This window comes from Mustela lutreola, chromosome 9 (assembly GCF_030435805.1).
Source record: "Mustela lutreola isolate mMusLut2 chromosome 9, mMusLut2.pri, whole genome shotgun sequence".
Classification (NCBI taxonomy): domain Eukaryota; kingdom Metazoa; phylum Chordata; class Mammalia; order Carnivora; family Mustelidae; genus Mustela; species Mustela lutreola.
The window spans coordinates 71,893,369-71,910,296 of NC_081298.1; the positions used below are offsets into that span (position 1 = coordinate 71,893,369).

The window sequence follows — 16,928 nt, forward strand, 5'->3', positions numbered from 1 at the left end:
CCAAAAAGAGAGAGAGAGAGAGATCTAGACACAGACTTTACACTCTTCACAAAAATTAAGTCCAAATGAATCTATACATCAGTGCAAAGTGCAAAACTAAAACTCTTAGAAGATAACATAGGAGAAGATATCATGTGACCTCAGGTATATTGATGACTTTTTAGATACAACACCAAAGACATGATCCATGAAAGAAAACACTGATATGCTGGATTTCATTAAAACTAAAACCTTCTGTTCTGTCAAAGATAGTGTCGAGAGAATGACAAGACAAAACACAGACTGGGAGAAAATATTTGCAAAATACACATCTGATAAAGGACTATTATTCAAAACATACAAAGAATTCTTAAAAGCCAACAACAGGAAAATAAACAATGTAATTAAAAGATGTGTCAAAGACCTTAATAGCACTTCACCAAAAAAGATATGTGATGGGAAGTGAGCATCTGAAAAGATGTCCAACATCATATATCATTAGGAAATTGCAAGTTAAAATAAGATCTCTACATACCTACTAGAATGGCTGAAATCCAGAACACCAACAATATGAAATCCTGACAAAGATGTGGAGCAACAAAAGCTCTCACTCATTGTTAATGGGGAAAAATGGTACATCCAATTTAGAAGATAGTGTGGCAGTTTCTGAACAAAACATACTTTCCCAGGTGATCCAGCAATCATGGTCCTGGTATTTACCCAGATGAACCAAAAACTATGCCCACAGAAAAACCTGCATACAAATGTTTATAGCAGCTTTATTGATAATTACCAAAAATTGGGAGCCACCAAGATGTCTTCAGCAGGTAATGGAAAAATAAATTGTGGTATGTTTAGATAATGCAATATTATTCAGTGCTAAAAAGAAATGAGGTATAAAGCCTTGAAAAGATATGGAGGAAACTTGAATGCATATTACTAAATGAAGAAAGCCAATCTAAAAAGACTACACACTGTATGTACACACTAAGACATTCAAGAAGAGGTACAACTATTGAGACAATAAAATAATCAATGGCTGAGGGTAAGGCAGAGGGAAGGATGAATAGGAGTTTTAGGGGCAGTGAAACTATTTTGTATGATACTCTAATGATGGACACATGTCCTTATATATTTGTCAAAGCCCATTAAATGTACAACACCAAGAATGAACCCAATATAGACTATGGACTTCAGATGATAAAGTGTCAGTTTAGGTTCTTTGATTATAACAAATATACCACTGTAGTGTTGGATATCGATATTGGGGGAAGCTGTGCACATGTGAGATTGGGGAGTAGATGGGAACTCTGGTACTTTTTCTGCTCAGTTTTTCTGTGAATCGAAAACTTCTCTAGAAACCAAAATTTATTAATTAAAAAATACTAACAGTTGTTTTTCTGGAAATTGACAAGCTAATTGTAAAATTTATATAAAAATTTAAGGAGAAAAACAAGTTTAGAAGACTTGTCTTACCAAGAACCAAGATCACAATTAAGCCTACTAACTCAGTTTCTTCTTAGTAGAAATAAGTAAACAATGAGCAGAAGAGAGAGATCAGAAATGGAGATGGTAATGCAGGACAGTGAGGGAAAGACGATCCTTTCAATAAGTGTTTTTGAAACAATTTTAGATATCTACAAAGAAAAATATTTAAATTGGATCTCTGAATCACACCACACCAAAAACCCAGTGTTGTATAAACCCACATGTGAAATACAAAGCAGGCATTCGGAAGTAAGGTAAGAGAATATCTTCATAATCTGATGATGGAAAATACTCCTTAAATGGGGCATGAGAAATATTAAGAATAAGGAAATATTTATATAAGGTACTTAGAATAGTCAAAATCATGGAGACAGAAAGCAGAATAGTAATTGCCAGGTGCTGGGCAGGCTGGGGGTTATTGTTTAATGAGTATAGATTTTATAAGATGAAGTAAGTTACAGAAATGGATGGTGATAATGATTGCACAACGTTATGAATATATTTAATGCCTCTGAACTGTACACCTAAAAATGGTTACATGGTAAATTTTGTGTTATGTATTTTACCAAAATTTAAAAATTGAAAAAAAAATCAAGAAAAAAATTAAGCAGGACAATAAGTGCATAATTTAACATATGAATTGTAGGATTTGAATTTCCAGTGGGTTTTTTTTTTTCCTTCATGAGACCTGGAATAAAATATTAATGAAACTTCATTTAAAAAACTTTATAAAAACCAATTAAAATATCACTTTGGGTCCCATAAAAAGGGAATAGATTGATTAATTAGACTACAATAAAATATTTACTTACTTGTTGAAATACCTTCTTCTGTTCTGTGGCTAGTCTTTTTTTTAATAATTTATTGTGCTAAACAGGTTTTTTATTACACAAACTCTTCCATATGTATATTGATTCACAATTTTAAAAAGTTTTTTTTTAAAGATTTTTATTTATTTATTTTGAGAGAGTGAGTGAGAGAGAGAGAGAAAGCATGAGAGGAGAGATGTCAGTGGGAGAAGCAGACTCCCTGGCCAGCAAGGAGCCCAATGTGGGACTCGATCCCAGAACTCCAGGACCATGACCTGAGCCGAATGCAGTTGCTTAACCAACTAAGCCACCCAGGTGCCCCGAAAACAGCTTTTTTTTTTTAAAGAGAGGATTTTAGGGGTACCTGGGTGGTGTAGTTGGTTAAGTGTCTGACTCTGTTTTGGTTCAGGTTGTGATCTCTTGGTTTGTGAGATTGAGCCCCGGGTTGGGCTCCATGCTCAGCATGGAGTCTGCTTGAGATTTTTCTCTCCCTCTCCCTCTGCCCCTCCCACTTGTGTGCATGCATGCTCTCTCTCTCTAAAATAAATCTTTAAAAAAGTGGATTTTAAATTGAATACAAATAAACGTCCAGATGACAACTAAAAAGAAGTAACCGAGAGATAACTCCACTCTCTTTTGTATTCACTAGGCAGACAAACTAAGGGCTGCCTCACAGGCTATACCCACCCAGTGGGGCTGGCAAAGAAGAAAACTGCAGTCAGTCATTTTACCTTTAGAGTCTTTGAACTTTCAGAGCTCCCTCTCTCCCAGGAATCCTGTGTCTTCATGAACCCCACCCTGCTTGCAAAGCTTTTCATTCTGGGGATGCTACCACCATACCACCACCAATGACTGCTTAGTAATTTTTCAAATACTTTTTCCTTCAGTCTCCACAATACTCATAGTTAGTCTTATTAGGGCCATTAATCATGTATTTCCCTTTAGCATAATGCAGAGGAAGTAAGGGAAGGAAGTTCTTCCATATCTGTGACCTCTAATAATGTTCTTAGCACTGATGCTTAAAGTCCTGTGAGGTATTGATTGCCAAGAAAAGAAAAGATGAGAATTTTTGTTGTTGTTGTTACTTTCAAAACTATTTATAAGACAATCTTTCTTCATTTTCCAGAGAGAGCTTAGTTTTTAGACAACAAAAAGAAGTGACATTGTATACACTGGAATGTAAACAGAGCCATTCATTATCACTGAAGAAGACATAGGCAAAAAAAAATTACAAAGAAAGTTGAGGATGACTGAAAGAATATTTAATGGAGCCACATTTGAATCTAACATCTTTAATATTGTTCTTATTATCAACTGGAAAAATAGACTGGGACAGTTCTATCATATTTAATTAGTAATTCTAATAGATTATGGAAAAGCTTGGCATGGAAACCATGAGGCATAATGAGACTTGTATTTATTTCCATATTGTTCTTACTACATTGTTAGGTCACAGAGGAAAGCAAGCAGTGTTGGAAGGTACCCCAGCCTCCAGCTATATCTAACCTTTGTGAAGCAGATGCTTTCAGTACCTTTCCCATATTCCTAAGAATTTCTGGATCCTCAGGTAATTTCCAACTGACATTATCTGCATTTCTGTGCTTACAATCTCTTTTCCTTGGAATTGCAGAAAAGTGTGCTGCCTATTTGCATGATGGAGCAGAGGAGCACAGAAGTAACGTGCCTTCCCCTAGCCCCCAAAAGGGAAATCCCCCAATCAATGACTCTTTAGAGTAGATGTATAAATACCCCAGCTCCTTATCCCCTAGGTAAAATAATCCTGAACTCTATGTTTTGTACCATTTCTTGATGTTTGCTTGGAGGATTGAGCTCCAGTGCCCACCACAGTAGGTGGTTCGATGACCACATTTTACTGTCTTTCTTCCCTTCCCTGTATCACCAAGTCCCTACAAATCTCAAATAAGCTTCCTGGACCTGACTCCCTGTCTCAGGGTCTGTTTCGGTAGGAATCAACCTTAGACACCTTAAATATGGACTCTGCTATAGAACATCTCTTGTTATCCAAGTCATAAAGAGAATACTGGGGGAATTGATTCAGAATCTAAGTCAGCATACTATTTCTTGTTTTTCAAGTTACTTGGAAATTTTCCCACCTAAATGTACTTTATTGCTTTAGTAGTGACATTGAAGGGGCTGGCAATTGAAGGGGAGTACATGCTTGTGGTGGAAAGCCTGGAGGAAATCAGTTTTAAGTAAAGTAAACATTCTGGATTGCGACATGCAGGGACAATGTCAAAATCTTTAACAACTGGTACAGTATGGTCTTCAACCAAGTATAAGAGATGTTGGACTGTATTCTGCAGGGCTGCCATACTAGCTGACCATTGACTCTGCCCAGTGTAATACAGGGTTCCAGTTCTGCCTGAGTCAAATCTTCAGGCTAGGTTAAAAGGTTGTTGCACGGAGAAGGTTTACCGAGCTTTCTCCGTGGGCACTTGGAGGTAGGTGGGTTTAATTTTGATTCCTTCTTAGAAAGAAAAGTAATGGGTAGAAATTTTTATCAAATATTCCTCCCAAAAGCTAAAAGCCAAGCAGGTGCCATTGTCGGCAAGGACTTTGAGGGTTTTACGCTCCAACATTATTATTTGTGCCCTCTCCTGAGGATGGTAGCAAAGCCACAAACTGCACCAGGTTTTTCATTCTAGGGAACTTTTTTCCATTGTGAGTAGTCTGGACAAGACCTAAGAGCAGAGTAGCCAAGGTGTAGGTATGTATTTGACCCAAGATAAGCCCATCAGAGTCTCTCTCCTGGAACTACGAAAGTGAAGCAGAATGATGAAAGGATGGAAGAAAAACTCTCTGGAGTACATTTATGCAAGGAGAGTGCTTATTCATTCATGCATTGAGGATGCTATCAAGTATGGTCAGCTGGTTCCTGCTGCACACAGAGTTGCCTGGTTTCTCTTCATGTCTTTGACCTTGTTGTTTCTATGAGTCTTTTGATAGCCTTCTAATAATTGCCTTTTATTCCTTCAACTTTCCAGAACTAGTTACGTTTGCTTGCAATTAAAGAACCATAAACTCATTCAGGTCCTATATGCTTATCTTCAGCCATGTTTTGTGGGGATGGACTCCTTGAACAAGTGTGTGGCAGAAATTCCTGAAAATAGAAGAAGCAATTCCCTGGATCTTCAGCAAACAAGAGGAAGATGACACAGAAGGTTGGTGTGAGCCAGGGACATGGCATTCACTTTTGGAAGATCAGTTTCACCACAGTCAGCTCTCAGTTACTTGTGAAGCTAGAATTCCATCTCTTGTTTCTTCATTGTCCCACAGGTTGACTAGCTTATGAGTTAATCATATCTCACAATCAAAGCCCTAGTGGCTTGGACAAATACTTGGAAAAGGACAAAGGCTCAGGTCAGACTCTCCTGTTAGCAATTTGGTAAAACAGAGTCAGCAGGCATTGAAATCATGGAATAAAATAGGGTCCATTGAAATATGTAGATGTCACATACCATGATATTCACATTTACTATAAAATAATTGTGCATATATGTCTGTGAACATTTTATGGAAATCATATTATGAACTGGGTAGATTTCCTTTTCTTTTTCTCTTTTTGATGCTTATTTGCATTAAGAAAACTGAATTTTGTCATAAATGCAACCATTTCTTTGTGTTGACTACAACACATCCATATCAAACTCACAAAGAGGGGCCATCTGAACACCTGTCAACACTGCCCCCCACAGAGCTTTTGCTTAGAAGCCATGTCTTTTATAGAATTTAGCTCGGGCAAGAAGGTCATTGACCAAGTCATTGTCTATGTCCGTTGGGGTGACAATGGAATCAATTCCTGACTTAAAGGCTGAGAGACCACCTGAAATGAAATAGAGATTCAGATTGAAATATTAACTTTCAGCAGAAATAAGAAATGAGCATTCCCAGGATGTCAGCCCTCCAGGCAAGTTTTTTCAAAGCAGGCAGTCCCAAATTCTCCTTCCCCCTCCCTCCCTTCCTGAAAAGTTCAACCACCTCAAGAATCTCTGGGAAAATTCCAGATTGTTTTCCTTCTCTCTCCTTTTAAAAGACTTTTGTTTTTCTTCCTGCAAAATCCATATTTGCTTCTAATGTAGTCCAGGCCTGGCAAAACTTGATCCCCAGCAAATCTTCAGTCTGAGAATATTTATAGCATTCTCCCAGTCATTAAATAACTTACTCATTTTTTAAAAATTTACTCATTTATTCACTGCCTCATTCAGTCATTCAATAAATGTTTTTATGCACCTACTATGTGCCAGGATGGGTGCCACACGAGTGCGGGTACATAATGGTTCCCAAGACATAATCATTTTTTTTTTGTAGGGATATGTGTGCGTATGCACGTGTGTATGTGATTTTACCTCAAAATTTTAATCTTCAATAATTATTTATGTGTATACATGACTGTGCTTTGCTCTGATATATAGAGAAAAAGACCCCTTATCCTGATCCCTGATTTCAAGGACCTTGAAACTAAAAATAGAAATTGTTTATTCTAAATTAAGGATGGTAAATGTGGGAGGAGAAAGTTATATGTACACCATGGGTCTGTAAGAGGTACACTTAATAGGACTTGATGTGGTTGGATATAAAAACAGAATGAACCAGAGAACATAAAAAAACAATCTGGTTTTCTGGCTGGAATGACTAGACATATTATGGTGCAATTCACAGAGACAAAAAAAAGAGAGAAGAGACAGAAAAACAGAAAAAAGAGCAAGCTTATGGTGGGAAGCTAGTGACTTAATTCAATCTGGATGATGCGGAACTTGAGGTCTGTGATCAGCCAAGCAGAGATCTCCACTTAGATACGATACTGAAAGCCCTGGTATCACAGCTCAGAGTAAACATTTGTTCAAACAAAGAAAGTGGTTGATTTCTTGCATTAGGATAAAAACTATTAGAGGAAGGCAAACATTCTTTTTGCAATAGTTTTTGCATTAACTGATGTGAGATATGATATGAATACCAACATCTGGCAGGAGGGGAAATGGAAGTTGGGGAGGAAGACCCCTCAAAGTAAACTCAGTTGTTCAGAGAGCATTAGTGCAGCCTTTTGGCAGCCCTGTCCAGCCCCACTGCTGACCCCTTGGGAATACTCCCAGGGAGGCCCAGGGCACATCTGGCCTTCAGGGGTCTCACGCACTGCTCTTTTAAACAAAGCTCCACAAACATGACTTACCTTTCAGGTGTTGAGCCACACTCCACGTGGGGAATTTTTTCTGGATTGCCTTAATTTTGTCTGCTAGAATTCCAACACCCTGCAAAAGGTGTTCTTTGCTGTCCCAGGTACCAACAGGGTGATGAATTTTTTTATCAAGCTAGAAAAATCAGATAATAATGTTAGCATCTGGATGAAGCTGCACATTTTTCTACTATTCCTGATTTCTATTCCTTGTGTTCAAGTACAGAGCCACTGGCCTCGGCCCCCTTACTTTATCTCCAAAGAATCAATTCTACCTTCTCTTACAGAAAAGAGAGTCAGATAAACAAAGTATGATTTGGGAGATGTGGGTGTGGCATAGTTTTCATTAAACTCTCATATACATATATGAAAATTTTTCAAAACAAATAATTAGCATTCAATGACTAGACATTTGCAATCAAAAATAAAAATTCGTTTCTAATTAAGATAGTTCAAAGCTTAGGTCTCCACAGACAATTTAAAATAAAAATTCAAACATCCAGATAATTTGGATCCCCTTCCTCCAATTTGCCTAAAGAACCGTTTGATTCAAGTAGAGCTTAATTACAGTGTTTTGATCCATAGATAAAATTCACTACTTTATGAACCCCAAATGTACACCTCTAATCAGTGCCCTTTGTAAGATTTTCTCAATTTAAGTGTTTTGCATATTATTAATTGCAAACTGTAGTTTTAAAACTGATAAAATACTTTTCCTGAAGATACCCCAAAACTGCTAAATCTAGAATTAAATACCAAAGACATGTTACAGAAATACAGAAGTACAAATTATCTGAAATACCATGGTGTTCTGAAGCCTGAAAGTACTACCAATAGACATCTAGTTTGGTTTGAGCTTGCATAAGGAAGGATAAAGTGGGGCTGACTGAAATTTTCTGGCCAAGTACCTGCATCAAGCCAAATTTAAGTCCCCTGTGGTCCCAGCCATCTTGTAGGACAGCTCCACCATGGCTTTCTCTGGAGATTATGGCTGCGATGAGAGCAGGGTCCACACAGTACCTCAGCCCAACTTCTTTGATCAGAATCTGGTAAGGTTTTAAGGCCCTCAAATCCATCTCAGCAAACATTTCAGAACCACGGATCCCTAAGTCAATAGAAAATAAACTGTTTACTCCAGAAGAGAACCCTTTTTCAAAGTTTAGTAAGTCAATCACAGTCCCCGACCACAGACCACAGCTTGGGACAACTATTCTAGGACATTTTTTTAAATCTCTAATTGCATAAACCCAGAAAGGTCCACAACCCCAGGCAGTACCATTTCTGCTCTCTTTCTTGTTCTTCTGTTACCTGCCACATTGGTGCCTTGGGAAGACTCTTGAACTAGAAGTCAGCCAACCTAAATTTGAGTCTGGTTCTGCTACTACCTAGCTCCAGGCCCATGAGAAGTCTCTTCTTGCTGAGCCTCAGTTTTCAGATCTATAAATTGGGGAGGTAGGATTAGATTGACCTTGTAGTTGCTTCCAGCACTGATGTTCTAATACTGGGATAACATAAAGAAGACTTTGGAACAGGATTACAAAAGAGAGGATGTACAAAAAGCAAGAGACTCTCTTAAAAAGCTCATGCTATAACATGAAGTAAATACAACAAACAAAAAATAAAGGCAGAATTTAATATTTTATGTAAGCAATCATTTAATTATGTAGAAATAAACAAATTTAGGTAAGGTTTGGAAAGACTGAGGGAAAATGAGTAGAAGTAGTTTGCTAGGTTTGTTAAGATTCTGCTTACTTCTAATTTTATTTTATTTTTTAAAAAAGATTTTATTTATTTATTTGACAGACAGAGATCACAAGTAGGCAGAGAGGCAGGCAGAGAGAGAGAGGGAAGTGGGCTCTCTGCTGAGCAGAGAGCTCAATGCGGGGCTTGATCCCAGGACCCTGGGATCATGACCTGAGCTGAAGGCAGAGGCTTTAACCCACTGAGCCACCCAGGCACCACTTACTTCTAATTTTTAACTTTGATCTTTTGCTATAACAGCAATTATATCTTTTCAAAATTAAGCTACCTCCTAAAAAAGAATATGAAAATGATGAAAGGGAGAATATGAAAATGATGAAAGGGGGAAAGCCAAATATTTGCTTTGCTTTCACTTACCACAGTTCATCAACCTGGTTATATCACAGGTGGCACCAGAGGTCTCCATGGTCATGATATCACCATAGCAGCCATGGTACAAGCGGGGATGCAGGTGAGGGTTCATTGAGTGAGTGAAGGGGTATGAGCCCCTAGAAGTGCCTGGGGGGAGAGAATGATAATTCTCAGGAAACTTGTGAGAAATATTGCTCGAGTTGCTGTAACAAGCATTACTAAACCAAGGTGAAGGCTCACCAACGTGAAACCATACTTACTCTTTCCTAACATGCTCTCGAAGACCCCTAGGATACCTCATCAGAGAACACAAAACAGAAGATTCCCCCCAACCCGTTTTCTCCAACCTTAAAAAAAAATTTTTTTTTAAGCATCGTGGGGCTCAAACTCATGACCTAGAGATCAAGTGTCACCTGCTCGGGATGCCTGGGTGGCTCAATCAGTTAAGCTGCTGCCTTCAGCTTGTGTCATGATCCCAGCTTCCTGGGATGAATCCCACATCAGGCTCCTTGCTCGACAGGGAGCCTTCTTCTCCCTCTGCCTGCCACTCTGTCTGCCTATGTGCTCTCTCTCTCTCTGACAAATAAATAAATAAATAAATTTTTAAAAAGACACTAAAAAATCAGATATCAGTAAAAAAAAAAAAAAGACTCACATGCTCTACTGACTGAACCAGCCAGGAACCCCCCAAAATTTTTAAAGAAATACTTAATTCTAAACATTGTAAAAAGTATTATGAAAACCAATTTTTATAGGTCTCAAAAACATTTTCTGCAATCTTGATCAGAATTAAAATCGCCACTAGAGTTTTAAGCAGGAACTCTGAGAGAAATCTTAAGACACTTCTACCACTTCTACATCTGGGGATGTAAACATCTGGATTAACAATTGCCTTTGCTTAAGAAAATAAGAAAGAAGGGTACTAATACCACTTACGTTAAAAAAGAAGGGTACCATTAACTTAAAATGTCCATTTTATATCATGTTTCTGTGAAGTTGAGCTTCTAAGTATAATTAGTAAAATTGGAAATAAAATTCAACCTACCATAAAAACTTAAGTTAAATCCTATTCTTATTTTTTTATTTTGTCCTTATGAAGTGACTTACTGTCCAAGTCTATTTACTAAAGGAGATAAAGATCTTTTCTGTAAATTGAAAAATTTGTTCTAATAGCTCCTGGAACTGTTGATTTATATCTTAAGACTACAAATACTTGTTATAAGAAATATATTTGTTACAATATTTGATGTAAAATACTACATTGTTTCACTTAGCATTGTAAATGGTGTTTTTTAAAGAGAGATGGATTTTATCCATTCACTGTAGGTCTAGTTCTGATTAACTTGACAGTATAAAGAAACTGTCTTAGAATTAGGCACACAATCATTGGAACTACTCCATATAAATATGGATTTTAGAAGGAAAACAAAGCAACTCTAAAGATTAACTTTTTAAAAAACAAATCTTATCAAAACAAATGAAAATACAGGTACAATCTACTTTCTCCCAACTACAAACAGGCAAAAAAAAAAAAAAAAAAAAAGCTATTATAAATGCATCAGAAAGTCAGATGGTGAAACTGTCAAGTAACTCAGAATACTTAGAAAATCTATTTAGGTAACAAAAGCAGTAGAAATCAGCAAAGCCATTAAATTTCTCTAAGTAGTGTGGATTTCCATGTGATGCAAAAAGCATGGCATTGGCAGTCTCCATGGCCCTCAGCATAGAACTTTTTGCATCCAAAATGTGTAGGAAATACACATGAGTGAATGAATAGATAGATTTCCATGACATAGATCATATGTAAGATAGAGGTGTAGAAGCTGTGAGTGAGGGTGCAGACTGACAACATATAACCAAAATATGACCACTTTTCACCACGCCTGCTACCACCAGGGTCCAAACTACAACCATTGCTCATCTTGATTATTATAAAACCTCCCTAATCGATCTTCCTTCCAAACCTTTGCAGTCTGTTCTCCAGCACCGAGACTGGTTTCTGGAAACATGCATGGGATCATATCATTCCTTTCTCCGACCCTTCCAGTGGTTTTCCAATCATTCATTTGTGGACATCAATCCCTGACTGATCTGGTCCCTGCTCACTTTCCGACTTTTCCTTCCCTTTCCTCACTCTTCTCCAGTCACATTTTTCTTGATTCTCCTTCAGCATCCCAGGCAGGTTTCTGCCTCAAGGCCTTTATATTTATAGATCCTTTTGCCTAGAATGCTATTTCTCCAGGTATGTACATGATTTGCTGCCTCACTGCCTTCAGGATTCTGTTCAAGTACCACCTATCAGTGAAAGATATGAATAAACAGTTCATAGACAAAAAAGAAAGGAATCCTTAAATGTATAAAAAGGTGCTCAACCACACTCAAAAGAGAATACTATAATAAAACATCATCAAGACACTACATTTTGCCTATTTAATTGGCAAGAATCCAAAAATTTGACAATGTATTGTGACAATGAGGCTGTGGGGGAAGTATCAGTCTTACACATTGCTGTGGAAGGAGATTTTGCAATAGGCTGTTGTTTCAGCACTATTTATAGCAGGAAACGTCTGGGAACAACGCACGTGTCATCCATATAGGGACTGAGGAAGCTAAGCCACTTCCACACACAGATTACTATGCAGTTGCAGAAAGGAAAGAGGAAGAACTGTATAGATATATGATTCTATAACATTCTATAGCATTATTTCCAGGTACAGAATAATATTTCTAGAATTATATTCTTTCTTTGAAAAAAGGAGAAAATATGATTGTATGTGTTTGTGTATGTGCGTGTGTGAGAGAGAGAGATTTCCCTATATATTCAAAAGAAACAATACAAAGATGAACCAAAAACTAGTAAATATTGTTAGTTGTGGGGCAAGATAAGAAGAGGTAAAAGGGACAGGGATAGAGGCGAGACTTCTCTAAATGTACCTTTTTTATAGTTTTTATTTTGGAGCCATGTAAATATTTCTATAATTTAAAATTTTAAATTGAATAGAAAAAATCCTAAAACGTAAAAGACAAATCTAACATTATATCAAATTGAAAATTTAATTAACACATAGAGGAGGATCATTTCTGGCTACTTAAAAACAAGTCAGTGTAAATATATACCACTAGTGGAATACATCCTATAAACATGAAGAATCATAAATAAATCTTAAACTATATGCACAGGATCATCGTTGGTTGGTAATAGTGCCATAGTTATTTTGAAACTAATATATGTAAATAACTAATCATGTTAATGTTATTAGGAGCCAGGATTTTAGTATATCCTTTGTATTCATAAATATTAATATGGAATATCAGTATGAATACATAATTATTTTTCTCTTTAAAAAAAAATATATATATATACTGTCTAAGTTCTCCCCACTGAAAAGACCTGGAAGGAATTACGCCCTATAGCAATGGAGCACCCCTGGGACATATACTGTGGTCTCTAAATACTATTTCCCACTCAGAGGAACCAGTGCACTTCAGAAAAAGTCTCATTTCTGGTCTGGGGCAGGAAATGGTTCAGGTGAGCCAGGAACATCTTCATGTACCAGAGCTGGTCCTTACACATTTTAGACACATACAAAAACATTTGTAGATAAAATGTTTTGATCTTTTGGGTTGTCTTACAATATTCTAACCTCCTCCCCTCCCAAAAAATGCAGAGATGAGGGATAGATAAAATAAGAAAGCAAAGTGTTGAAAACCATAGACGTTTGCTGATGGTACATGGGAGTTATACTGTTGCCTCCCCCATTTTATGTGTTTGAAACATTCTACAACAAATATTTACTTACCTTATTAAAGAGTCTTTTTTTCTACCTACATTAAAAAGGCAACACACTCATGCCTCATTCCTTATCATCCATTACCTTACATTATTTTATTTATATCACCTGTCACCACCTGACATGTCTTCCTTCCTTCCTTCTTATATTTCTTTCTTTCTTTTTTTTTCTATCTATTCCTCTCACTAGAATACTTTTTTCCCTATCCTATCTCCTCCTCAGCACCTAGAATAGTGCCTGGGACAAAGTGGACATTCTTTTTTTTAAAAAAAGATTTTATTTATTTATTAGAGAGAGAGAGAGAGAGAGCAGGGACAGAGGGAGAGGGAGAAGCAGACTCCCCACTAAGTGAGGAGCCTGTTGTGGGACTCGATCCCAGGACCCCAGGATCATGACCCAAGCTGAAGGCAGACATTCAACCGACTGGGCCACCTAGGCGCCCCACAAAGTGGACATTCAATAAATATTTGTGAATGGATATTGAATGGATGGATGGATGGATAGATTTATGAATGAATGAGAAGTAAAGGAATTATCTAAGTTATCTGGAACAAGCCCATATGTCAAAAGTTTACATTTGAGAGACCTGGTGGCTCAGTCAGTTAAGCATCTACCTTTGGCTCAGGTCTGGGATCAAGTGCCACATCGGGCTCCTTGCTTGGCAAGGACCCTGCTTCTCCCTCTGTCTGCTCCCCCTGCTTGTGCTCTCTCTCTCTCTCTGACAAATAAATAAATAAAATCTTGAAAAAAAAAGTTTCGATTTCTTTTTACTGGAGAGCTGGCCTTTGCTATGCTCCATGTGTAGCCCACAGACCACAGTTATCAGTGTGATCTGGATGCCTATTAAAAATGCATATTTATGGACTCCTCATACTTGGTCTATTGAACCAGAGTCTTTAGGTATAAGGTGTAGGTTAACCGGGATTCCCAGCTTACATACCTAAGTTTGCTTTAAGGGGATTAGAATATGACCATGGACTTTACACTACTTGTGTTGACATCATAAACACACAGGTCTTTCTTAATTATAGTCCCCTTTCAGTTAAACATAGGTAGTAGAGTAGCTCATAATTAGCCTACTTGTTATATAACTCTGCTCCTACCTGGAAATTAAAGAAGGAATAAAAATTTAAAACTATGTTCCTCTGCCTTTGACCATATAAATAGTCGGAAATTATCAGTTTTCTGTAACCTCACTTTTTCAAATTTAGAATTAAACATTATAGAAACACTTTCTTCTCAATCTTCACTCTATTCATAAAGACAACTTGAACATTATTTACAATGGCTTTTCATTTTTCCTAAGCCAAATTTTCAATCTTTTCTTATTCAAAGTCCCTCAGCATCTCACCAGCCTACTTTTCTAGCCTTATCCTCAGAAGTCCTCACTTCTGTATTGTTGCACTGATCTATTTACTGTACTTCCAATACTCTTTTTTAAAAGATTTTATTTCTTTATCTGACACAGAGAGAGAGATCACAAGTAGGCAGAGAGGCAGGCAGAGAGAGAGAGAGAGGAGGAAGCAGGCTCCCCACTGAGCAGAGAGCCCGATGCGGGACTTGATCCCAGGACTCTGAGATCATGACCTGAGCCGAAGGCAGAGGCTTAACCCACTGTGCCACCCAGGTTCCCCCTCCCAATACTCTTCATGCATTTCTGCCTCCCTATACAAAAGGCATTCTACCCATCCAGCAGACTCTTTTCTTCTCTTATCAAATAATACCAAACATTCTTCAAGTATTACATCCTCCACTTTTTGGTCTCAACATCCTGACTAGATGTGAACTCTTTATCCTAAACTCTTCCCAGACTAGAGTCTTTTTCTGTCTATACTCATTTAACTCTTATTTACTGCCTGGTATTAATAATTTTATCTTCATATGTCTTGCCTCTGAAGGCACTGTTCCATAAATTCCCACTAACAGTGCCTTTACCTGCTTGGCAAGCAGAATACACTGTTAATTATAGATGTCAGCAGCTGATTGATGGCCAGGCTGATTAGAAGAGCCCTAATGATTACATGTAATCATTGCTCTTTCTGATTCATGACTATGCTACACGTTTTTGTAGACACCCTGCAAAAGATGCTAAATGTCAATCAATGACTTACCAATGAGGGCAATAAGTCCCCAAAACAGGATAAAGGACAGCATGGTTGTGAATCTTATCCTACAGCTCCTATTATAATTTGAAAGAGAAACTGGTTAATTTTAAAACTTAAAAGTTTCCTGAAGGAAATGTGTTTTAACTAAAAGAAAGTATAGAATCATTTCCAGTATAATACCTTTTTTGCCAGTTCCAAGATATTAGTCTCATAGGCTTGGTATTATGATTCATTGGATCACTCTTTCCTAAGTATAATCTTCCAACTCATTTTAATCCAATTTCATGTTGACATGAGCCTACAAATATCTTAAATATGTTAGGCTAACACATATGCCCATCCTTTCTCCAGTCTTGCTCATATCACAATTTTGTTCCCATTCTTCTATTGTAGTCTCCTTAGAAAACCAAGGTAAGCCACTGAGAGGAGCATCAGAGATCATGACTCAAGAGGTTTGCTGTGCTCCCCTGTGCTTCCTCCATCAACTCTATCTTTGTTTTCATTCAAAAGACAACTTAATTATTCTACATAATACAAGAAGGTGAGCACTAACCTGGTTTGTGACCTTGCAGAGAAAGTCTCTCCCCTCTGTTTAGGAAAATCCCCTGTCTTCAGCACTACCTTGCACGCCAGGCTTTAATAAAGCAGTGGCTTTTGCCCTAAAAGACGAGTTAAACAATTTGAGAACCGATTAGTTGGTAGCTTTATGATTACCTTTCTTTGATCCAAGTAAACTTCAATGTGGTTCTTCCCCTATGGAGGAGATTCTAAATGCCAGTACGTAGACTTACCTGCCTCTTCTTACCTTCATCCTGTACCACTGATGGTTGGAGGAGCTTTATATATGGTTTTAAAACCCTCTCTTTAAACCACTGACCTCATTAGACCTGATTATAATGACACTTTGTACTTAGGTGGCCCTTTTAATAAAAATATTTCAAAGCATTTATTAACCACTATTAATTAATTAATCTAATGAACCCCCAAGTTATATTGGAGGCATATATTTGGTGGATAGTTTCTGGGTATCTAAAATTGAGCTGGGTCAACAGCTTCTAAATTTGAGAACAAGAAGCAGATAATTAGCATTAAAAAGATAAACAGAAAATATGAGCAGCTCTCATTCCCAGATTGGTTGTTCGCCTGAAGGCTGAGCCTCCTGCTCTTTGTTCCTCATTCCATCGTCACATGATCTGCATACCAATATGTCACATGGCTCCTTGTTCCAATTATACTCTAACAAATAGAGCCAAGAGTGCCCACCTGCTCTGGGAGATCAGTACAAAGCCAGAGAGTAGCACTAGTTTCCCAAACTATCTGAGGAAATGGGAAAAAAAGATTTGGCCATGGATGAACATTTTTTCAAGGATGGAGTGTCTCTCTCTTCACACTTATGTCTGAAAGAAGAGATAAAGCACATTGTGCAGTCCTGGGAATAATAAATGGAAAGGAC

At 37.5% G+C, this 16,928-nt stretch overlaps 1 protein-coding gene across 1 annotated transcript; it reads right to left on the bottom strand.

Annotated features, from left to right (window-relative positions):
* Positions 1–6,001: 6,001 nt before the first annotated feature.
* LYG2 (lysozyme g2) lies at positions 6,002–15,524 on the bottom strand. The gene is made up of 5 exons (XM_059187675.1): positions 15,482–15,524; positions 9,586–9,726; positions 8,376–8,572; positions 7,465–7,603; positions 6,002–6,120 (listed from the first exon to the last, which is right to left on the bottom strand). The coding sequence occupies exons 1-5, from the start codon at positions 15,522–15,524 to the stop codon at positions 6,002–6,004; spliced, it is 639 nt and encodes a 212-aa protein (XP_059043658.1).
* Positions 15,525–16,928: the final 1,404 nt, after the last annotated feature.

What these genes read in the sequence shown, in the direction of transcription:
- LYG2 (XM_059187675.1), bottom strand. Translation starts at nt 15,524, where the DNA reads ATGCTGTCCTTTATCCTGTTTTGGGGACTTATTGCCCTCATTG. An exon ending in GGGACTTATTGCCCTCATTG is followed by an intron (nt 9,727 to 15,481) that starts GTAAGTCATTGA and finishes CTCTCCCCCCAG; the next exon opens with GCACTTCTAGGGGCTCATAC. An exon ending in AACCAGGTTGATGAACTGTG is followed by an intron (nt 8,573 to 9,585) that starts GTAAGTGAAAGC and finishes CTATTGACTTAG; the next exon opens with GGATCCGTGGTTCTGAAATG.